The following is a 16,278-nucleotide window of genomic DNA, read 5'->3' on the forward strand; positions in this document are numbered from 1 at the left end:
GCCGGGGGCGAAGTGCTCGCCTCGAACAACTCCGCTTTCTTTCTCTTCTCCCCGCCAGACTTTGCTCTCCCAATTTCTCACGTTGAACATCTCGTCACTCAAGAATTCAATCCGTGGGAACTCGAATATACAACAGTGATGGTATCTCCGGAACTTTCCCCTTCAAGCGCTGTCGAAAGAAACCATGAACGTGCTGCAAAAGTCAGGGGCAAGAGACTGAAATACACAGCTCGGGCGTGGTAAGACGACTTGTGTCTGGCGATTCAACTTAGATGGCACGACTGACTGAATGACCTGGTTGGTCTAGCACGGAATGTCATCGCCGGAAAGTTAGGGTACGTAGGCTGTGTCACTGCTATTCGCAGAGGAAGACGTGCTCTGACTTGTGATATAAAGTGCAACGGGGTAGAGCCATGTTATAACTGCTCATCCTCAGCAACCAAGTGTGTGTACCCTTCCGAGCCGCCTAGACCGAGAGGCCGTGCTAGAAAGGAAGACCAGAAGAAACAAATGTAGGTATCCGATCTGCTGAAACACTGCTATGGTGAATATGTTGGCGTGTAGTACCTCAACTGACTCCGATCCAGAACAGGGCCTCCAATATCTTACGAGGTGCAGCCAGCAATTCTGTCTAAGGACACGGACGCCATACTTGAGCGGCTCTTGCGGATAGAACGTGATGTTCAAGATCTCCGAACAGTCAGACATTCTAGGCGAGTCTGGACGCAACCACCAGGATTCTGCGTGAATTCTGTCATCGAGTCCAAGCTAATCGAAACGTCAGTGAGCTCTCGCCTGGGAGCATTGCCGACGAGACATCGATTTCGACCGAGTCAGAGCTCATCGAACGAGAGAGCATCGACTGTATACACTCCGGCCATCGTGTTTACAATTCGTTTGCTGTTCAGATAGCGACATTGAAGAATGCCGCGTCGCCGAGCCCGTCTGCCATGTCCAAAGGAGATGAGCCTATTGGAACTGCCTCAAACAGAACTCCTTCAAATTGTGCTCAAATGGGGATCCACCCACGGGCCATTCGAAACGACATCAAGACTTTCATATCTTCATCGACACGCCTGAGATACTTACTGAATCTGTTCTTCGATGAGTACCACTACCTCTACCCGTGCATTGATCAAGACCGCTTTGATATTCAACTACAAGGTCTTTTCGAACACTATTCGGTGCATCAAGACTGCTTGTTCCTGTCAGCTGGAGAACCTGAATCACTCGTATTCGCTGCTCTGACATGCAAGATACTCGCCATCGCAGAGCATATTGAAGCCGACGGTCAATCTCCTACGACGACGACCAACGAGCTTCCACCAGAGAGGAATGTCCGTGGGCAGGCTTGGGACCGAGAAAGTGCAAGACTCTTGGGCCTGGCGTCACAAAGCGCAGACGACATCATGGACACCGTCCGACTCTTCATGCTGGAGGTACTTTACATGTTGATGAGGGAAAACTTCAGAAAGGCATCACAGGCATTGTGCAGGGCCGTGGAGCTGGCCTTTGCCCTGGGTTTGAATGACGAATCCACATGGGCTGGTTGTTCTATCGCAGAAGCCAGATCAAGACGAGTTCTGTGGTGGACCATATACTTCTTCGACCGAAGGATGGCGTACCGGCTTGGAAGACCGTACATGATTCGAGATTCCGAAGTGGCGGTTGCTGACTTCACAGCCGATATACGGACAATGGAAAGTATGCCACCACCAGCCCTTCATCTTTCGACTTCCACGCCAACGAGGATATCGCTCGACGTGGATTGGTTTCACTACCTACAATTCAACCTTGGCTGGGGACGTCTTTTTGCAAAGGCGTGGGATTCTCTTTACAGTTTGACCAGTCCGAGGGCCGGAAATGTTGAAGAAATCGAAATCATGGAGACTTTGTTGGCAAAGCTCAAGAGATCGCTTCCGACGGAAATGAAATGGAGAGACACACTCAGCTCGTCAGGCAGCACCCAGCCTCCTGATGTACCAGATCGGAAGATTCGCATGAGTCTTGTGGTTTATACGGTGAGCACACCCCGCCCCCTTCCATATACTCCTTTGGCTATTGAATTCGATCACACTCTCCCTGGTCATCACTATCGGCAGCGAACAAGGTAGCAAATTCTCCTCCCCTCACTAACCAAAAAGTCCAGAGGGCAAATCTCTTACAGATGTGAATTCGGAACAATCTTCACCTACGAGGTTGTGAACCTAACTACGGGTTGGATTCGTCTTCTTCCTCTGGCAAAGATCGAAGCTACACGACCCAGATATGTCACAAGCTTGCTGCTTCCACCGTGGAGGCCATTGTTTCCTACATTCGGACCCGACGCCGCGAGCGATCGTTTGGCACGTATGCGACCATGTGCATCATTGAATCACTCTACTACATGCTTTCCATGCCATCGTCGACGACCAACAACAACAGCAGCCGCAGCATCGACACTTTTGATGATTTCGAAGCCACAAAGAATTTGTCACTGGAACAGGCCTGGGAATGTCTGAATGATTTGAGTTGTCGCCGATTGGCAATTGCCACAAACGCACTGAAAGTATTGAAAGGCATCATTGAGACTAGGGTTGGTAATCAGCAGTCCCTCCTCCAGGACAAGCCAACGGGAGCATCTTTGAACACCTGTCAAAATCATCGACCCTCTATTGATCAGGAGATCATCACCAACGTAGAATCTCGGCAGAGAGATCATGCTCAAGACACGGACTTTTATGATGTTGACTTGTTCTCTATCGACTCTCAATTTGTGCTGCCGGACTTTCCTGGGTCAGATCTAGATAGGGAAGGGCCTTTGAGTAATGACATGGGAATTTGGGATGCCGAGCAGATGATCTATAGTCGGTGTTGATGCATTAATTCCTTCCGGACTTAATATGTATACGCTTTCTGATTCTCCCATTTACAAATTCCACAACTTCTGATGGTTTTTCCCAGTTCTTAGTTCAAAGCCTAGATCCCGGAACCCGCGGTTTCAGCCGCACGTTGATTTTGTTGTGGTCAAGGACATCGTAGACAATTTTCCCATCATCCGATACAATTTCGCCTCGAACAAGTGCTGCCGTCTGACCGATAGAGATTACTTTGCAGCGAATTTTCACAGTAGTATCTGTTTAGTGAGGATATGATATACTTCTTAGCCAAACCTTCTTTCAAGGAAGAGAAAGCATGTGGTAAACCCACGTCCAGGGGGTGCTCGAAGGCAAGTGACAGAAAGCGTCCGCGTCACGCCGCCACTCCATCTAATGCAAGAAGGTGTCAAAGATGGTAGTCTTGCATCACTGGATCGTTCGTGAATCAGGGGCATGACACTTACTCCCAGTAGCCAGGAGCAGCGTGAGGCGCTATCGACAGTGATGTGCACTGGTCTGCCACCGTGGGTCAGTTTAAAAGGGTGATTCTTTTCATATGGCCCCGGATAGACGGCCGCGTACCGAGGATGAGCGTTGCTGCTCCTCCATGCAGCGAACCTGTGAATGTTTGTGAGTCCTCTTCCCGACAGCACTCAAGTCTGGTCGCTAATTGCTTCGTCTCACCTCCGACGTGAAGGAACTCGGGTCCCAGAAAGAGGCTGAAAACGACTGTGCCGTCGTCCTCGACATCCTCAACGCGAAGGTTGTCCATGACTACCTTCTCGAATCCCTGTTACTTGGTTTCACACTGGTTAACGCGATACTCTGAGCTGGCGTCGCTCTTGTTGGACCTTGGAAGGGTTGAATACATGGAAGTTTCTCTCTCTCATGCGCTGATGATATCTTGAGGCGGGTACGGGTCAGCTTCAACGACATCGGCAGCCAGTGGCAATCTTACGTCTCCATCAAAGCCGTTACAGCCTCGCAGGCTTCTTTGCCTGTCTTTACAATCCTACCCATCTTAACGATAAACTGAAGCCAGTCCAGTGGTTGAAAATCGGCGCTTGGAGGGCCCCTACCGAATATTTGAGCGCGACGACGGCTCGCTCAGGGACGAAATCTCACACGACATCTGTGGAAGCATTACATTATGCTAGGCTAGCACAGGCGAGTAGGCCAAGCCAAACAACCATATTTCCGAGGAACAAAGTCATTCCGAGCACGTGGCAACTATGTTTTGGACGACCATTTTGTCGCGGTCGGAACGTACGAGAACCGATTTGCTGGGTGCCGAGGCTGAGCCACCGAAGGGAGAGGGGACAGGATCATGCCTCCCCCGAGCTCAAGCCCCAATACTATCATCTTCATGCGGATGGCAGGGTACATCAATTGTCATTATTTGGATCCTGAGGCTACAATCACTGTTGACGAGTTACAGCTGTACCTAGGTATGTAGAGGCTCCTATATCCATTTTCCGCCAGTAACCTCGATGGTTTGTCCATCCACATAACTCATCAATGGGCTCACAATGGCAAGGACTGTTGCAGCCGCTTCAAATGGTGTTGCCGCTCTCTGCAGTGGGATATCAGCATAGCGGTTACCGGTCGACGACTTTTCCGTAGCTCCAGGAATTCCAAGTGCGACTTCAGTTCCATCTGACAAAGTGATGCTGTTGCCTTTATCTTTCCCGGTGGTTAATCGCGTTTGCACGGCCCCAAAGGATACTCTATTATTTATTAGTATCAACCTCGATGATATGCTGTGGACGAAGGTGAAGGAACCCACGTGTTGGCTCGGACACCGAATTGAGGGCCCCATTCCTTTTAAATAACGGTAAGCAAAAATAAGAATGGCTGCTGCGAGCATTAAAGACTTGCTAACCTTGCATATTGTTTTTGTAAGGCCAACGAGACCAGCTTTGGCCCATGCATAGTTTGCTTGTCCTCTAGAAACCCAGGGGATATTAGGCGTTGTTGCTGAGAACATTGATTCCAGGTGAAAACCATCATCACTTACGCTGCGCCGTGTATTCCACTTGCACTGCTGATGTTGACAATACTTCGAGGTTCACCGTCCTTTACACGGAAGTATGGAGCAGCCTCTCGAATGATTCTGAATGGCGCTGTGCCGTGGATAGCGACCATTGCCTCCCACTGCTTATCACTGGTCTTCAGAAGTTAACGAGAGAAAACCCAGCCAAAACATGCTGTAAAGGACTGTTTATCAATACCTTATGAACCACTGCATCCCAAGTGTAGCCTGCATTGTTTACAATGATGTGAAGTTTTCCATTCCCAAACTTCGCAGCTTCCTGCACTAATCGGCGAGTCGTGTTGGCGTCTGTGATATCGCCTGGCACAGCCAATGCCTTCCCATTATTCAAAGCGTTGAGCTTGTCTGCCACAGCCTTCGCCTTACCTAGCGATAAGTTAAGCTCTGGTTGATATACTCAAAAGAACTGACCTACCTGCATCAATGTCCGAGATGACCACTTTCGCTCCCTCGTTGAAAAAGAATTCGGCAATGGCAGCACCAATCCCCTGACCAGCACCGGTAACAATGGCCGTTTGACCTGTGAGATACCCGCGTGGAGGGATCAAATGTCCAACAAACTGCGAAAGGCGAGTTTCTGTCATCGCTGGAATATTAAGTTGTCCGATACTGGTCAATATCTCATGGTAACATGGTTTTTTGAAAGTATGGAAATGCTTGAAAGCAGGGAGTGGAACGGTTCTATCTGTCCTCGGTTTGGTACAATCTTTCCGAGGTATTCCACAGCGGAGGCACCGAGCAGGAGTCTCCATTGTGTATGGATCGTAGGCCGAATTTCAATCATGTAATCAATGCCTTGACATTTTGAGGTCGTCTGATTCCTTACTTTGATCGTTTTTTACCATCTCGTATAGGAGGACTACGTTTTTGCTCCCGCCTCTTCATAGCTCGATTGTATTGTAGGAAGGCCAGTTACTGACGTCTAACCTTGCCCATTCTGATACTTTCTTGCAGATCTCCAGAAAAACATTCCCGTCACTTGCAGATACTCCTAATTGTCGAAGTACTTTCATATGCGTTAAAACGGGCGAACCTCCAGAAGGCAGAACGCTGGCAAGAACAACGAACTCATTTTCGACCGGACTGAGTACACTCAAATCCCCTAGAAAGTATCCATAAACGATGTGTTTTAATGTCCATTCTACAAATATGGTCAGCTTTGCAAAGTTCGATAAAAACAACAGATACACTGACCTAGTTCGCTGTGATGATTGAATCGTGAAAATATTTTTTGCTCAAGGTCCTGAAAAGCTTGCTTGAACCAAATTTGTGAGCGCTGTAATGGTAGATCCGGTTCGTTCACGAGCTTGGCTCTCCGAATGTTACCAGCTTCGTCATCCTTCTGGTCTGCGGCTTGGAGGCTGTAAGACGCAGCGATAGCACGGGGCATGCCGATCAATGTCCATGATTTGATGATGACTTCTCGCAGCCGAATCGAAAGACTTCGGCGATAGGACTCGTCAAACTCTGCCTGTTCTAGTGCATACCGGTATAAATCCCCAAACCTGTCACCTTTGCCAGCTGCGGCTAACGAGGTGGCCTAAGTCATCGTCATTAAGAGTGTATAGATACTCAAAGCAGCATCAGAGAAGATACCAAGGTTGCCGCTACTTACCACAATTATGTACCAGCTATCGGGAGGAAACCCTTTTGTCGGCATCTGTTGCACCTGTTTCAGGAGATCAGAGAACGACATCATTTTGAGGTCCGCCATGTTTGTCCTACGGTATTGATCGCAAGGTTAGTATAGAAAAGAATTGTGGAGTGAGGAAGAAGTTCTGGTGAGGACACAACTTACGGAGAACTATTGTTTCAAGGTGATGATCAGTCGGTCGGAAAAAAGGGGACTTCATTCCGGGCCAACTCGACAGCACCGCGGGCCCCTCTCTCTCTTGTTATTTTTGAAAAGCTTTGGTGATTCAATTGTGACAACACGAGCAATTCCAATTGCATCGCTCAGCCACTCGCGATTATGATGCTCGATCAGCACCCTGACGCTCTGATTTCTACCAAGGACGTTGCGTCCTTCGTGTTGGATAATCCAAAGCATGATGTCGACAAGAAAGTGAGCAGATCGACTCTCCCTGCCCCCGAATCTTGGAGAGCTGCAGTCAGGGCTGACCTGAATTTCTCGTTCTACTCATGCAGATATACATCGACGCCATTAACCAATCTCGCTGGTATTCTACGCGAACGGCACGTACCGCCGTGCGACGCTTAGTGAAAGGATTTCAGGCGATAGGGTTGAAGCAAGGGGACTGTGTGCTTATAAACTCAATGGCAGATGCAAGTCGATAAGTCTATGATGACGATGGGCAGGAAGTAATTGAGAGTTTAGATCGACTATTCGATCCTTTTCCTCGGGGTCATTGCCGCCGGAGGAATCGTTTGTGGGTCGAATCCATATTACAGTGAGACCGAATCTATTCACCAACTGAAGCGAGTCAAACCCAAGTTCATCTTCACCGAGGCAGCATTCCTGAATAAGGTGCAGGCATGTGCGACGAAATGCGGAATTGATCACAGCAATATATTCATATTCGACCACGGAGACCCCACTATCTCTGAGGGCTTTCGATCGTGGAGACAACTTCTCGAACGTGGAGAGAGCGACTGGGTCAGGTTTACCGGCGAAAGCATCTCTAAGCATACTGTTGCGGCATATGTGATGAGTAGCGGCACCACCGGGCTTCCCAAAGCCGTCATTCTATCGCATAGGAACATTGTTGCTGCGATAACTCTTGCTTACGATCGAGAGAGGAAAGAATTCGAGGTAAGAAGAGATTTTGGGACATCGTATCGGATTGTTGATTGAAATTACAGGTTCGCCGAGTGTTATGTCTCCCCCAATTTGCCACTGCTGCCATATATTCCAACCACTTCTGTCCTTTGCGTCACGGAGAAGTGTGTTTCGTGATGCGCCGATACGACACTACGGATTTCCTGCAGAACGTTCTCAAATTCGGTATCACCGAGGTCAGTGTCTTGCCACCAATGCTAGTACAACTTCTTCGGAGTCCGCTTGCGACAAAGGAAACACTCAGAAGTCTTCGTTATGTTCACGGGGGAGGTGCCGCGATGCCTAAAACCCTCGTGGATAGGTTGAAAGTACTGCTCCCAAAAGATACACCTTGCACTTCCATCTGGGGGCTTTCCGAAGGATCTGGGATTGGAACATGCCTCTTCTGGCCAGAACATGATGATACAGGCAGTATTGGGAGGCTATTGACCGGTTTGTCAGCCAAGTAAGCAAATTGATACCCCAAGCTCTCACTAAGCTTACATAGACTCACAGGCTCATTGACAAGGAAGGAAACGATATGAGGAGACTTGATGTCAGAGGAGAGCTGTGCATTAAAGGTCCAACGGTCATGCTTGGGTATCTGGGCGACGCAAAGTCAACAGACGCAACAATAGATTCAGAAGGCTGGCTGCGAACAGGTGATATCTGTTATTGCGACCCACAAACAAAGAAGTGGTACATAGTCGACCGCGTCAAGGTGTGCAAAATCCAACAAACTGTACCATAGTGTGCAGATTGGCTAACTTTGGACCTACAGGACTTGATTAAAGTCAATGCTTTCCAGGTTGCCCCTGCTGAACTCGAAGAAATCTTACTCCAGCACCCCGATATCGTCGACGCGGCTGTGATTGGCATCGATAGCCCCGAAGCTGCGACGGAACTTCCTCGAGCTTATGTGGTAACACGACCATCTGCCGGAGTCGCTTTGACTGAACAAAGGGTGAAGGAGTTCGTTGCCGCAAAGGTGGTCAAGTATAAACGGTTAGAGGGCGGAGTGAGGTTTGTCAGTAGAATACCAAAAGCCGCCAGTGGAAAGATCCTCAAAGGTCCACTACGTGACTTGGCCAGAAAAGAATCAAAATCGAGACTATGATTAACTGCTTTGAATGATGGACAATAGGGCAGGAACCATAGCAAGATACCTCCGAACGTTTCGGAATAAATAATGCAGACTCGGTTTGTTCATGGTCAATTAATTACTCTCCGCAAGATATGCGGAATTATGGAATAGGAAGAATTAGTAGATAAATATCTCGTAGGTGTTGTATCATCTTCAGAATCTTCCAAACCACTAATTCATATCATCACAATGGTGACCGACAGCGAGACCGCAGCTGAACGAGTAGCCAAATGCTTGCGAAGTCTAGCAGACAAATTCCCAGATTCTGGCGGTGCGACTGAGGCCTGGCGAAATGTCGATGATGTTGCGTACGCCCTCTCTCAGATCTCTCTATTTACACCAAGGCCCATCAAGATCATCGCGATAGGTGCCGGCTTTGCTGGGTTAGAGATCGCACACGCTGTGGAGTCTGGTGCCCTGCCGGGAGCCGAGCTAGTAATATATGAAAAGGACTCTGGGATCGGAGGAACCTGGTTCGAGAACAGATATCCAGGGTACGTGTCCAATCCACACATGCCATACTCACCCCGTCACGCTTCCTTGTCGTTTTGCTACCTTTCCTCGCTGACACAGGGGTAGGTGCGCCTGCGATATTCCGGCCCATAATTACCAGGTAGGTCTTCCATTGGGCCCCTTCGAAATAAATCTGTAGTCGCAAGGGAGCCTCCTTTCTCGTCTTGAGAACCGGCTTTGTCACCAAAGTCTTGACGCACACACTGGCGCTACTGTCGATGACGGAAATCCAGGCACTGATGAGAAATCGTACAGTTTTCTTGGGCACCTAATCCACATTGGAAAAGCTTTTACGCCGACCGGAACGACATATACAACTACGTTCAGTCTGTTGCAGAGCAGAATGACTTGAAGAAATATGTTAATCTATGTCACAAAGTCACAAATGCTGAGTGGAACGAAGTGAAACAGCGATGGCAGGTAACGGTGCAGAAAATGGACGGCAGGGAGATCGCGATTTCTAGCCCTGGAGTCGTTGAAGGAGAAACCGATGAAACGATCAATACTGACTGCGATATTCTGATCAACGCCGCTGGATTTTTTAACAATTGGAAGTGGCCCGCCATTCCAGGGCGACAAAGCTTCCATGGAGATATGTTGCACTCGGCTGCTTGGCCGAAGGACGCAGAGAAGAGCCTTGATGGCAAAACCGTGGCATTGATTGGTAACGGTAGTAGTGGCATTCAGATCTTGCCCGCCATCATCGATCGCGTACAAAAGGTCTATGTGCATATCCGCAGTGCGACCTGGGTAACAACGGGCCTTGCGGAAAAATTCGCTGGCCCGAATGGCAGTAATCTGGTATTTAGCGAGGAACAAAAAAGACAATGGGCGGAGAATACTGAGGAGTACCTTCAATACCGAAAGGAAGTAGAGGATTCGATGAGTTCGAGGTTTCGCCTGTACATGGCAGGCTCCAAGATTCAAGAAGCGGCACGCAAGTTTTCTACTGAACAAATGACTCGGAAATTGACTGAGGGTGGAAAGGTGGAGCTGGCAAAACTTCTCTTGCCGACATGGGAAGTTGGGTGAGTTGAGATGTATCACCTATGCTTCCACTGAGGTTAGACTAACTCAACTACAGATGCCGACGCCCGACCCCAGGCAATGGATATCTCGAAGCTCTTTGCTCGGACAAATGCGAAGTCGTATTTGGTGACGTTGCTGCTTTCACTCCAGACGGGCTGCGCATTGCGAGCGGTGCCGAATTCAAAGTTGACGCCGTCATATGTGCCACGGGATTTGATCTTTCCTGTGTACCAAGATTCCCAATCATAGGGAGAAACGAAGTTAATCTACAAGACAGCTGGAGAAACAATCCGGAGTCATACCTGTCTGTGACTGCAGCAGATATGCCCAACTATTTTACAGTCATCGGCCCCGCAAGCCCCCTCGGTCACGGCAGCCTCATCCCTTCCATCGAATTCGTCGCTGCATATATATGCGACCTCGTACGAAAACTACAAACGCAGAATTACTCGTCTGTGTGCCCAAAGCCCCACATCCCCAGAGCATATCAGAAGCAATCACTCGCCTGGCTTGACCGCACGGTATGGGCGTCAAACTGTGCGAGCACATTCAAGAACGGGACAGTCGACGGCAAACTTGTGTCTCTTCACCCGGGCTCGAGGTTACATATGTTTAAGCTGCTGAGAACTCCTCGGTATGAAGATTTTGATTGGACCAGCCTAAGTCCAAATCCAGATCTCGCTTTTGCCTGGCTTGCGAATGGGTTTACAATCGAAGAGGATGAAGCATTCTACAATGGGGGAAAAGCTGACTTGACGTAAGTTGTTCCGATTCACATCCAAGGCTGCTGTCTATCCTGTCTAAACTCGTACAGATATTTCTTAAATCCGCCTCCGGGTTCAAGAAATATAAGGCCGCGCGAGGAAGTGAACGGCCATGTCTAGGGGGCAAGCGACTTTTAACATGCTCAAATACTAGCAACAAGTGAATAAAATGTGTAGCCCGAAATACATGTCACGGTCGTGTTGTGAGCAGGTCCCATGCTCTTCTGTTGTCAAGTCGTTTATGAAATTTCAGATGCAACGCTACAAGGAGAGCATCTGATGGAATACATTGAACGACAGCCGGCTACGTGATGCGCGGAATAGTCAACCATATTTATTCCGGTCTAGTCGAGGCTGTTAAGGTCTTCGGAGTGCAGCAGATGCTTTTAAAATGGTTTGAATGCCCCTTTAGAAAAGCTATATGTTAGGCACATGTTGATTTTCCTCCCTCTGCTCACCAAGAATTTGGGAACAATGGGGCAAGAACCTTGGTTAGGATTTCGGTTTCCCTCAAAAAGGGTCGCATGGCAAAAACGCGATGTTCTACTTTTTGCAAATTCCATTGGCGTGAAAGCTGCTGACATTCACCTTCTCTACGCAAGTATTTTCTGTGGTCTGTGACCACACAGCCTGCCTTTCCAAAGCCCACTAACATGAGGGCATTATCCAGGAGTTACACCCAGATTTTCAAGTATTTCCATCATTTTCGACCGTGCTTTGTAAGTGAAATTTCTCATGAGATTGATTGCTGTGTTGTGGTAAAGGTCCGCTCGCTCATTTCCTTTTTCGAGAGCTTAAAGCTCAAAAGGGAGAAAACAACGAGCTCGTGGATTTCTACAGCAACTTCGACAAGAACAGCGCGGGGGCGCCGATCCCAGGAGTTCCCAAGCTCGACATCAAGCGCATGGTCGACGGGGGCAAACGCATCTCGTTCCTGAAACCGACACCTCCGACGTCTGCGGGCCGCCAATTTGAACAGCGAATGCGAGTCATTGGTGTTTACGACAAGGGAAAAAGAGCGGGAACGGTGGTGCAAACAGAGACCGACCTTGTCGACGTTGAGACCAATGACGTCTACACGAGAGTCGTTGGAAACAATTTCTACATTGGACAAGGTGGATGGGGAGGTCCTAAAGGTGAAGATCCCAAAGTCCTACCCTGGGGGAGGAAATCTTATCTACACCGCTAGGCTGGCCAGGCCACCCTCTAGTGAGTCTGACTCGGTACTGAGACTATTCTTTTCAGGACCGTCGGCGGAAATTCTCACGCGTCCCAATCGTCACCCCGACTTGACATATCCTCTGATTACTACCCAGGAGACTCCACTGTTGTACAGGTGAGTGCCCAAAGGCAGGCCTGCTGAGCATACGGAGAAAAAGTGCTCACGGTAATTTAGACTGAACGGAGACACAAATCCACTTCATGCCATTCCCGAACCTGGACGTCAAATGGGCTTCAAAGGAGCCATCATCCATGGCCTTTGGACGTACAACGCGACCCTCTACGCCGTGTTGGTGGTGGTAGGTGGTAGTCAGGCTGCCAATATCAAGACGTTCGAAGCCAAGTTTGCTTCTCCATTGAACCCCGGAGATAAAGCGACCGTTCAGGTCTGGAGGCTTGGTCACTATGATTCGAGTGGATTTGAAGACATCAGGTTCGCCGTTCAAAACGATGAAAACGGGAAGGAAGTCCTCACAAATGGTCGGGCATTCATCAAGCCCGTGAGGAGCGGGGTGATCCATAAGATGTAGAATGTTTTCTTGGAAAATGTAAGAGTTCTGTTGCTAGAAGCATGATGATGGTATGTTTCGATGGATCCAAAAGCCCGAATATCCCTAATGCGGGCATCGCCGTCCAGTGTCGCCAAAGCTTCTACCAAACGGAATAATTGGGCTTTAAATGCCGAACTGCAGAGTACAGCTACGAGTATTGTAGTTCCGAGGTATAAATGCCCCCTCTCTACCTAGAAGGGTACCGGGAGTACCTCCAGGACAACCCCGGACCCGCAACTTGATCAGCAAGCTCCAAATACAGCTCTCAGAAGACCCGAGGCAATTGTGAACCACGGATTCGTGACCACTACAAGATGGCCACACTACCAATGTGGTTGGTGGCAGACTCGAGTGATTGATTATCTTTTTTCGAATTCTCCTCGACCCCTGGCAGTCAAGCATCTCCCGTTGAAAGCCGAGAATTGGTTTGGCAAAGATGAGCTCCCCACGTAGGTGATAGCCAACGCGCAAATGGCGCGCTCGCTCCTACTACTGCTGACTTGTCACCGTAGAGAAGATAAGGACTCCTTTGACGGACCTGTTTGGTGTGAATCACCCAGTCATGCTCGCTGGCATGGGGGTAGCTGCAGGCCCGAGGTTGGCGGCCGCCGTCACCAATGCCGGTGGCATCGGCGTCATCGGAGGTCACGGATACAGTCCAGATGGGCTTCGCGAACAAGTCGAGGAACTCAAGTCATACTTGATCGACAAGAACGCACCTTTTGGCATCGATATCCTACTCCCTCAGGTGGGAGGAAACGCACGCAAGACAAAGTAAGTGTTGTGGAACGATCCGTCGAGCCCTATTTCTTCCCCCACACAGACCAGTCACCGCCGCGTTTCGAGATTGCTGACACGAAAACTGTTTGAAAAAAAAAGCTACGACTACACAAAGGGAAAATTGATGGAGCTTATTGATGTCGTCGTCGAGTCAAAAGCCCGCGTCTTCGTCTCTGCGGTGGGGGTTCCTCCGAGACAGGCGATAGAACGTCTCCACGCCGGCGGAGTCTTGTACATGAACATGATCGGACACCCGAAGCATGTCGAAAAGTGTGTCGATGTGGATATCCTGTGCGCCCAAGGAGGAGAGGCTGGTGGCCACACTGGTGACATTCCCTTTTCTGTGCTGATCCCGGCCGTGGCAAAATTGCTCAAAGGGAAGAAAAGCCCCATGACCGGCCGCGACGTCCTCCTCGTGGCGGCCGGAGGGGTCTCCGGCGGTGAGAGTTTGGCTGCTTCTCTTATGCTGGGGGCTTCCGGCGTCTGGGTCGGAACGAGGTTCATCGTCGCCAACGAAGCCGGAGCGTCAAAGGCCCACCAGGACGCGGTCTTGAGTGCGACCGTCGACGATACCATGAGGAGCGTGATATTTTCGGTACGTTACATTTTTTGCCCAAAGATGTTGGACGGGTTTTGGAAGGTGACTAACAAACAATTTCAAGGGGCGACCGTTGCGGATACGCAAAACTCCATACATCCTCAACTGGGAAGACAAACGACAGCACGAGATCAAAGCGTTGACCGACAAAGGCATTCTCCCGGTCCAACACGATGCCGAGGAACGCCCAGACGATGAAGAGGTTCTGGACAATCTACACCCCTTTCTCATGGGCGTCGTTGCTGGCGTGGTGAACCATAAAAGCAGCGCAAGGGAGATCGTGGATGAAATCGTGGATGTCGCAGCAGAAAGACTCCGGTCGGGAAGTGCGTCGCTTGTCAGTGGGTCAAAGTTATAAAGTGGATGGATTCGCTTTTTGACTGGCCTTCTAGCCCCGTGATCGAGCAACGGGTGATGCCTAAAACTCAACAGCGACGTTTTTCAGATCGGATTATATCCCAATACCTTTTGGTTCCTTCTAAGCCGATCATACGACCTTTTTAGAAATCCTTACATGGGTTGCTCAATGAAAACTCTACATTCTGCCTTGGAAAATCCTCTGGGCCACCCATCTTTAGGAAACCTCATAGAGAAGATCGGTTTGGACGAACGGTGCAGGACACTCATGTGGTCTTCTCATAATACCGAGCCATTCTTCTCCTTCAAATGCAGACCACCTAACCATTGATTCACCCATTCTACTCTCACGGGCCCTATTTCTCTTAAGGTCGAGCTGCTCTTTTGGGTCTGCTCAGTCTGGTACTTCGGGGCATCTGCCAGGGTTTCGTCTCGTCTCAATAGTAGGCTCTCGTAGAAAGGCACAATCTTGGCTGCAGGATTGGTCGTGGCATTGGTTCCCGCATCGAGGGCTGGCCTTGAGCCTACCAGCTCAATCCAATCTGACAATGGAACCACCTTGTCTATTCCGAGCAAGTCCTGCACAGCAGGCAGGATGTCTTGTTGCCAAGTTACACTCGTCGGGTTGATGAGATGGTAAACGCGTGAAGTCAAAAGACAGTCCGCTCCCCCAGAGTGCTTCCGGCGTTCAACCTCCTCGTTGTCGAATTCCAATAGCTCAATGGTGATTTCGGCAAGTGTATTCACAGGTATCCAGTCGATCTTCTCCATGCGGCCGAGCGTATCAGGCAAAACTCGCAACGTGTCCGAGCTAATGATCAAGCTGGGGAACCATTCTTGGACATTCCAAACCTCCAATGTCGCATTGTCTCCCGCAGAATCTGTAGTCGGTACGGGTCCGGCGATTTGGCCAACACGGAGGCTCGTTGTGGGCACACGACCTTGTGAGGCTGTCGTCGCGGCGTCAAGAATTCGTTCTGCAATGTATTTTGACTCGCCATAGCCCATGTGCGACGGCAAAGAATTGTCCCGGACGATCTTCTCCGGAACTGATTGCTTGAGACCTCCGGATGTCACCGAAGACAAACTGGACACAAAGACAATGTGTGCACTCTTGGACGACCGAACGCTGAAGTCTGCAAACCGACGAACGCTTGCGATATGGACTTTCTCAAAAGAAACGACCGATAGGTTGAAATTCACTGGCCAAGCGTTCAGAATAACATGGGTGACGGACTGAAGCAGGTCCTGGTACACGTTTTCCTCGAGACCCAGGCAGCGTGCTCCCATGTTTGTTGTCTGGAAGAATTGAACACGTCCGGGATCTGACATTCTTGTGGACAGATTCCGGTTCAGAATTGTCTTCTTCCATTTTGCTTCTGCATCGGCGGACCGATTCAAGCAGACAACTTTGGAAACCGATGGATGACGGAGAAGTTTTTCGAGAATGTGTGATCCAAGTGATCCTGTTGAGCCTGTCAAGATAACGGTCCAAGCCTTCTTTTCAACAACGTCGGTGTTATCGCTCTTGGTAGTTTCGGAGATTTGGTGCTCCGTACCATTACTGAGAATCGCGGGCGGGCAGTCCCAGTTTTGTGTCCATCTGTCAATAATGTCTTGAATCCTGCTCT

The 16,278-nt window shown here is 49.5% G+C and overlaps 2 protein-coding genes across 2 annotated transcripts; both read left to right on the forward strand.

Annotated features, from left to right (window-relative positions):
* Window positions 1–679: 679 nt before the first annotated feature.
* On the forward strand, window positions 680–2,857 carry PV06_05759 (uncharacterized protein; the record flags this gene model as incomplete). Its single annotated transcript, XM_016406802.1, has 3 exons — window positions 680–744; window positions 785–2,021; window positions 2,267–2,857. The coding sequence occupies 3 exons, from the start codon at window positions 680–682 to the stop codon at window positions 2,855–2,857; spliced, it is 1,893 nt and encodes a 630-aa protein (XP_016262406.1).
* A 6,166-nt stretch (window positions 2,858–9,023) lies between these two features.
* On the forward strand, window positions 9,024–12,891 carry PV06_05760 (uncharacterized protein; the record flags this gene model as incomplete). The annotated part of the gene is made up of 8 exons (XM_016406803.1): window positions 9,024–9,328; window positions 9,414–9,447; window positions 9,603–10,375; window positions 10,432–11,133; window positions 11,811–11,859; window positions 11,949–12,276; window positions 12,386–12,476; window positions 12,537–12,891. The coding sequence occupies 8 exons, from the start codon at window positions 9,024–9,026 to the stop codon at window positions 12,889–12,891; spliced, it is 2,637 nt and encodes an 878-aa protein (XP_016262407.1).
* Window positions 12,892–16,278: the final 3,387 nt, after the last annotated feature.

The sequence above is a fragment of the Exophiala oligosperma genome, assembly GCF_000835515.1.
Source record: "Exophiala oligosperma strain CBS 72588 unplaced genomic scaffold supercont1.5, whole genome shotgun sequence".
NCBI classification, from domain to species: Eukaryota; Fungi; Ascomycota; class Eurotiomycetes; order Chaetothyriales; family Herpotrichiellaceae; genus Exophiala; species Exophiala oligosperma.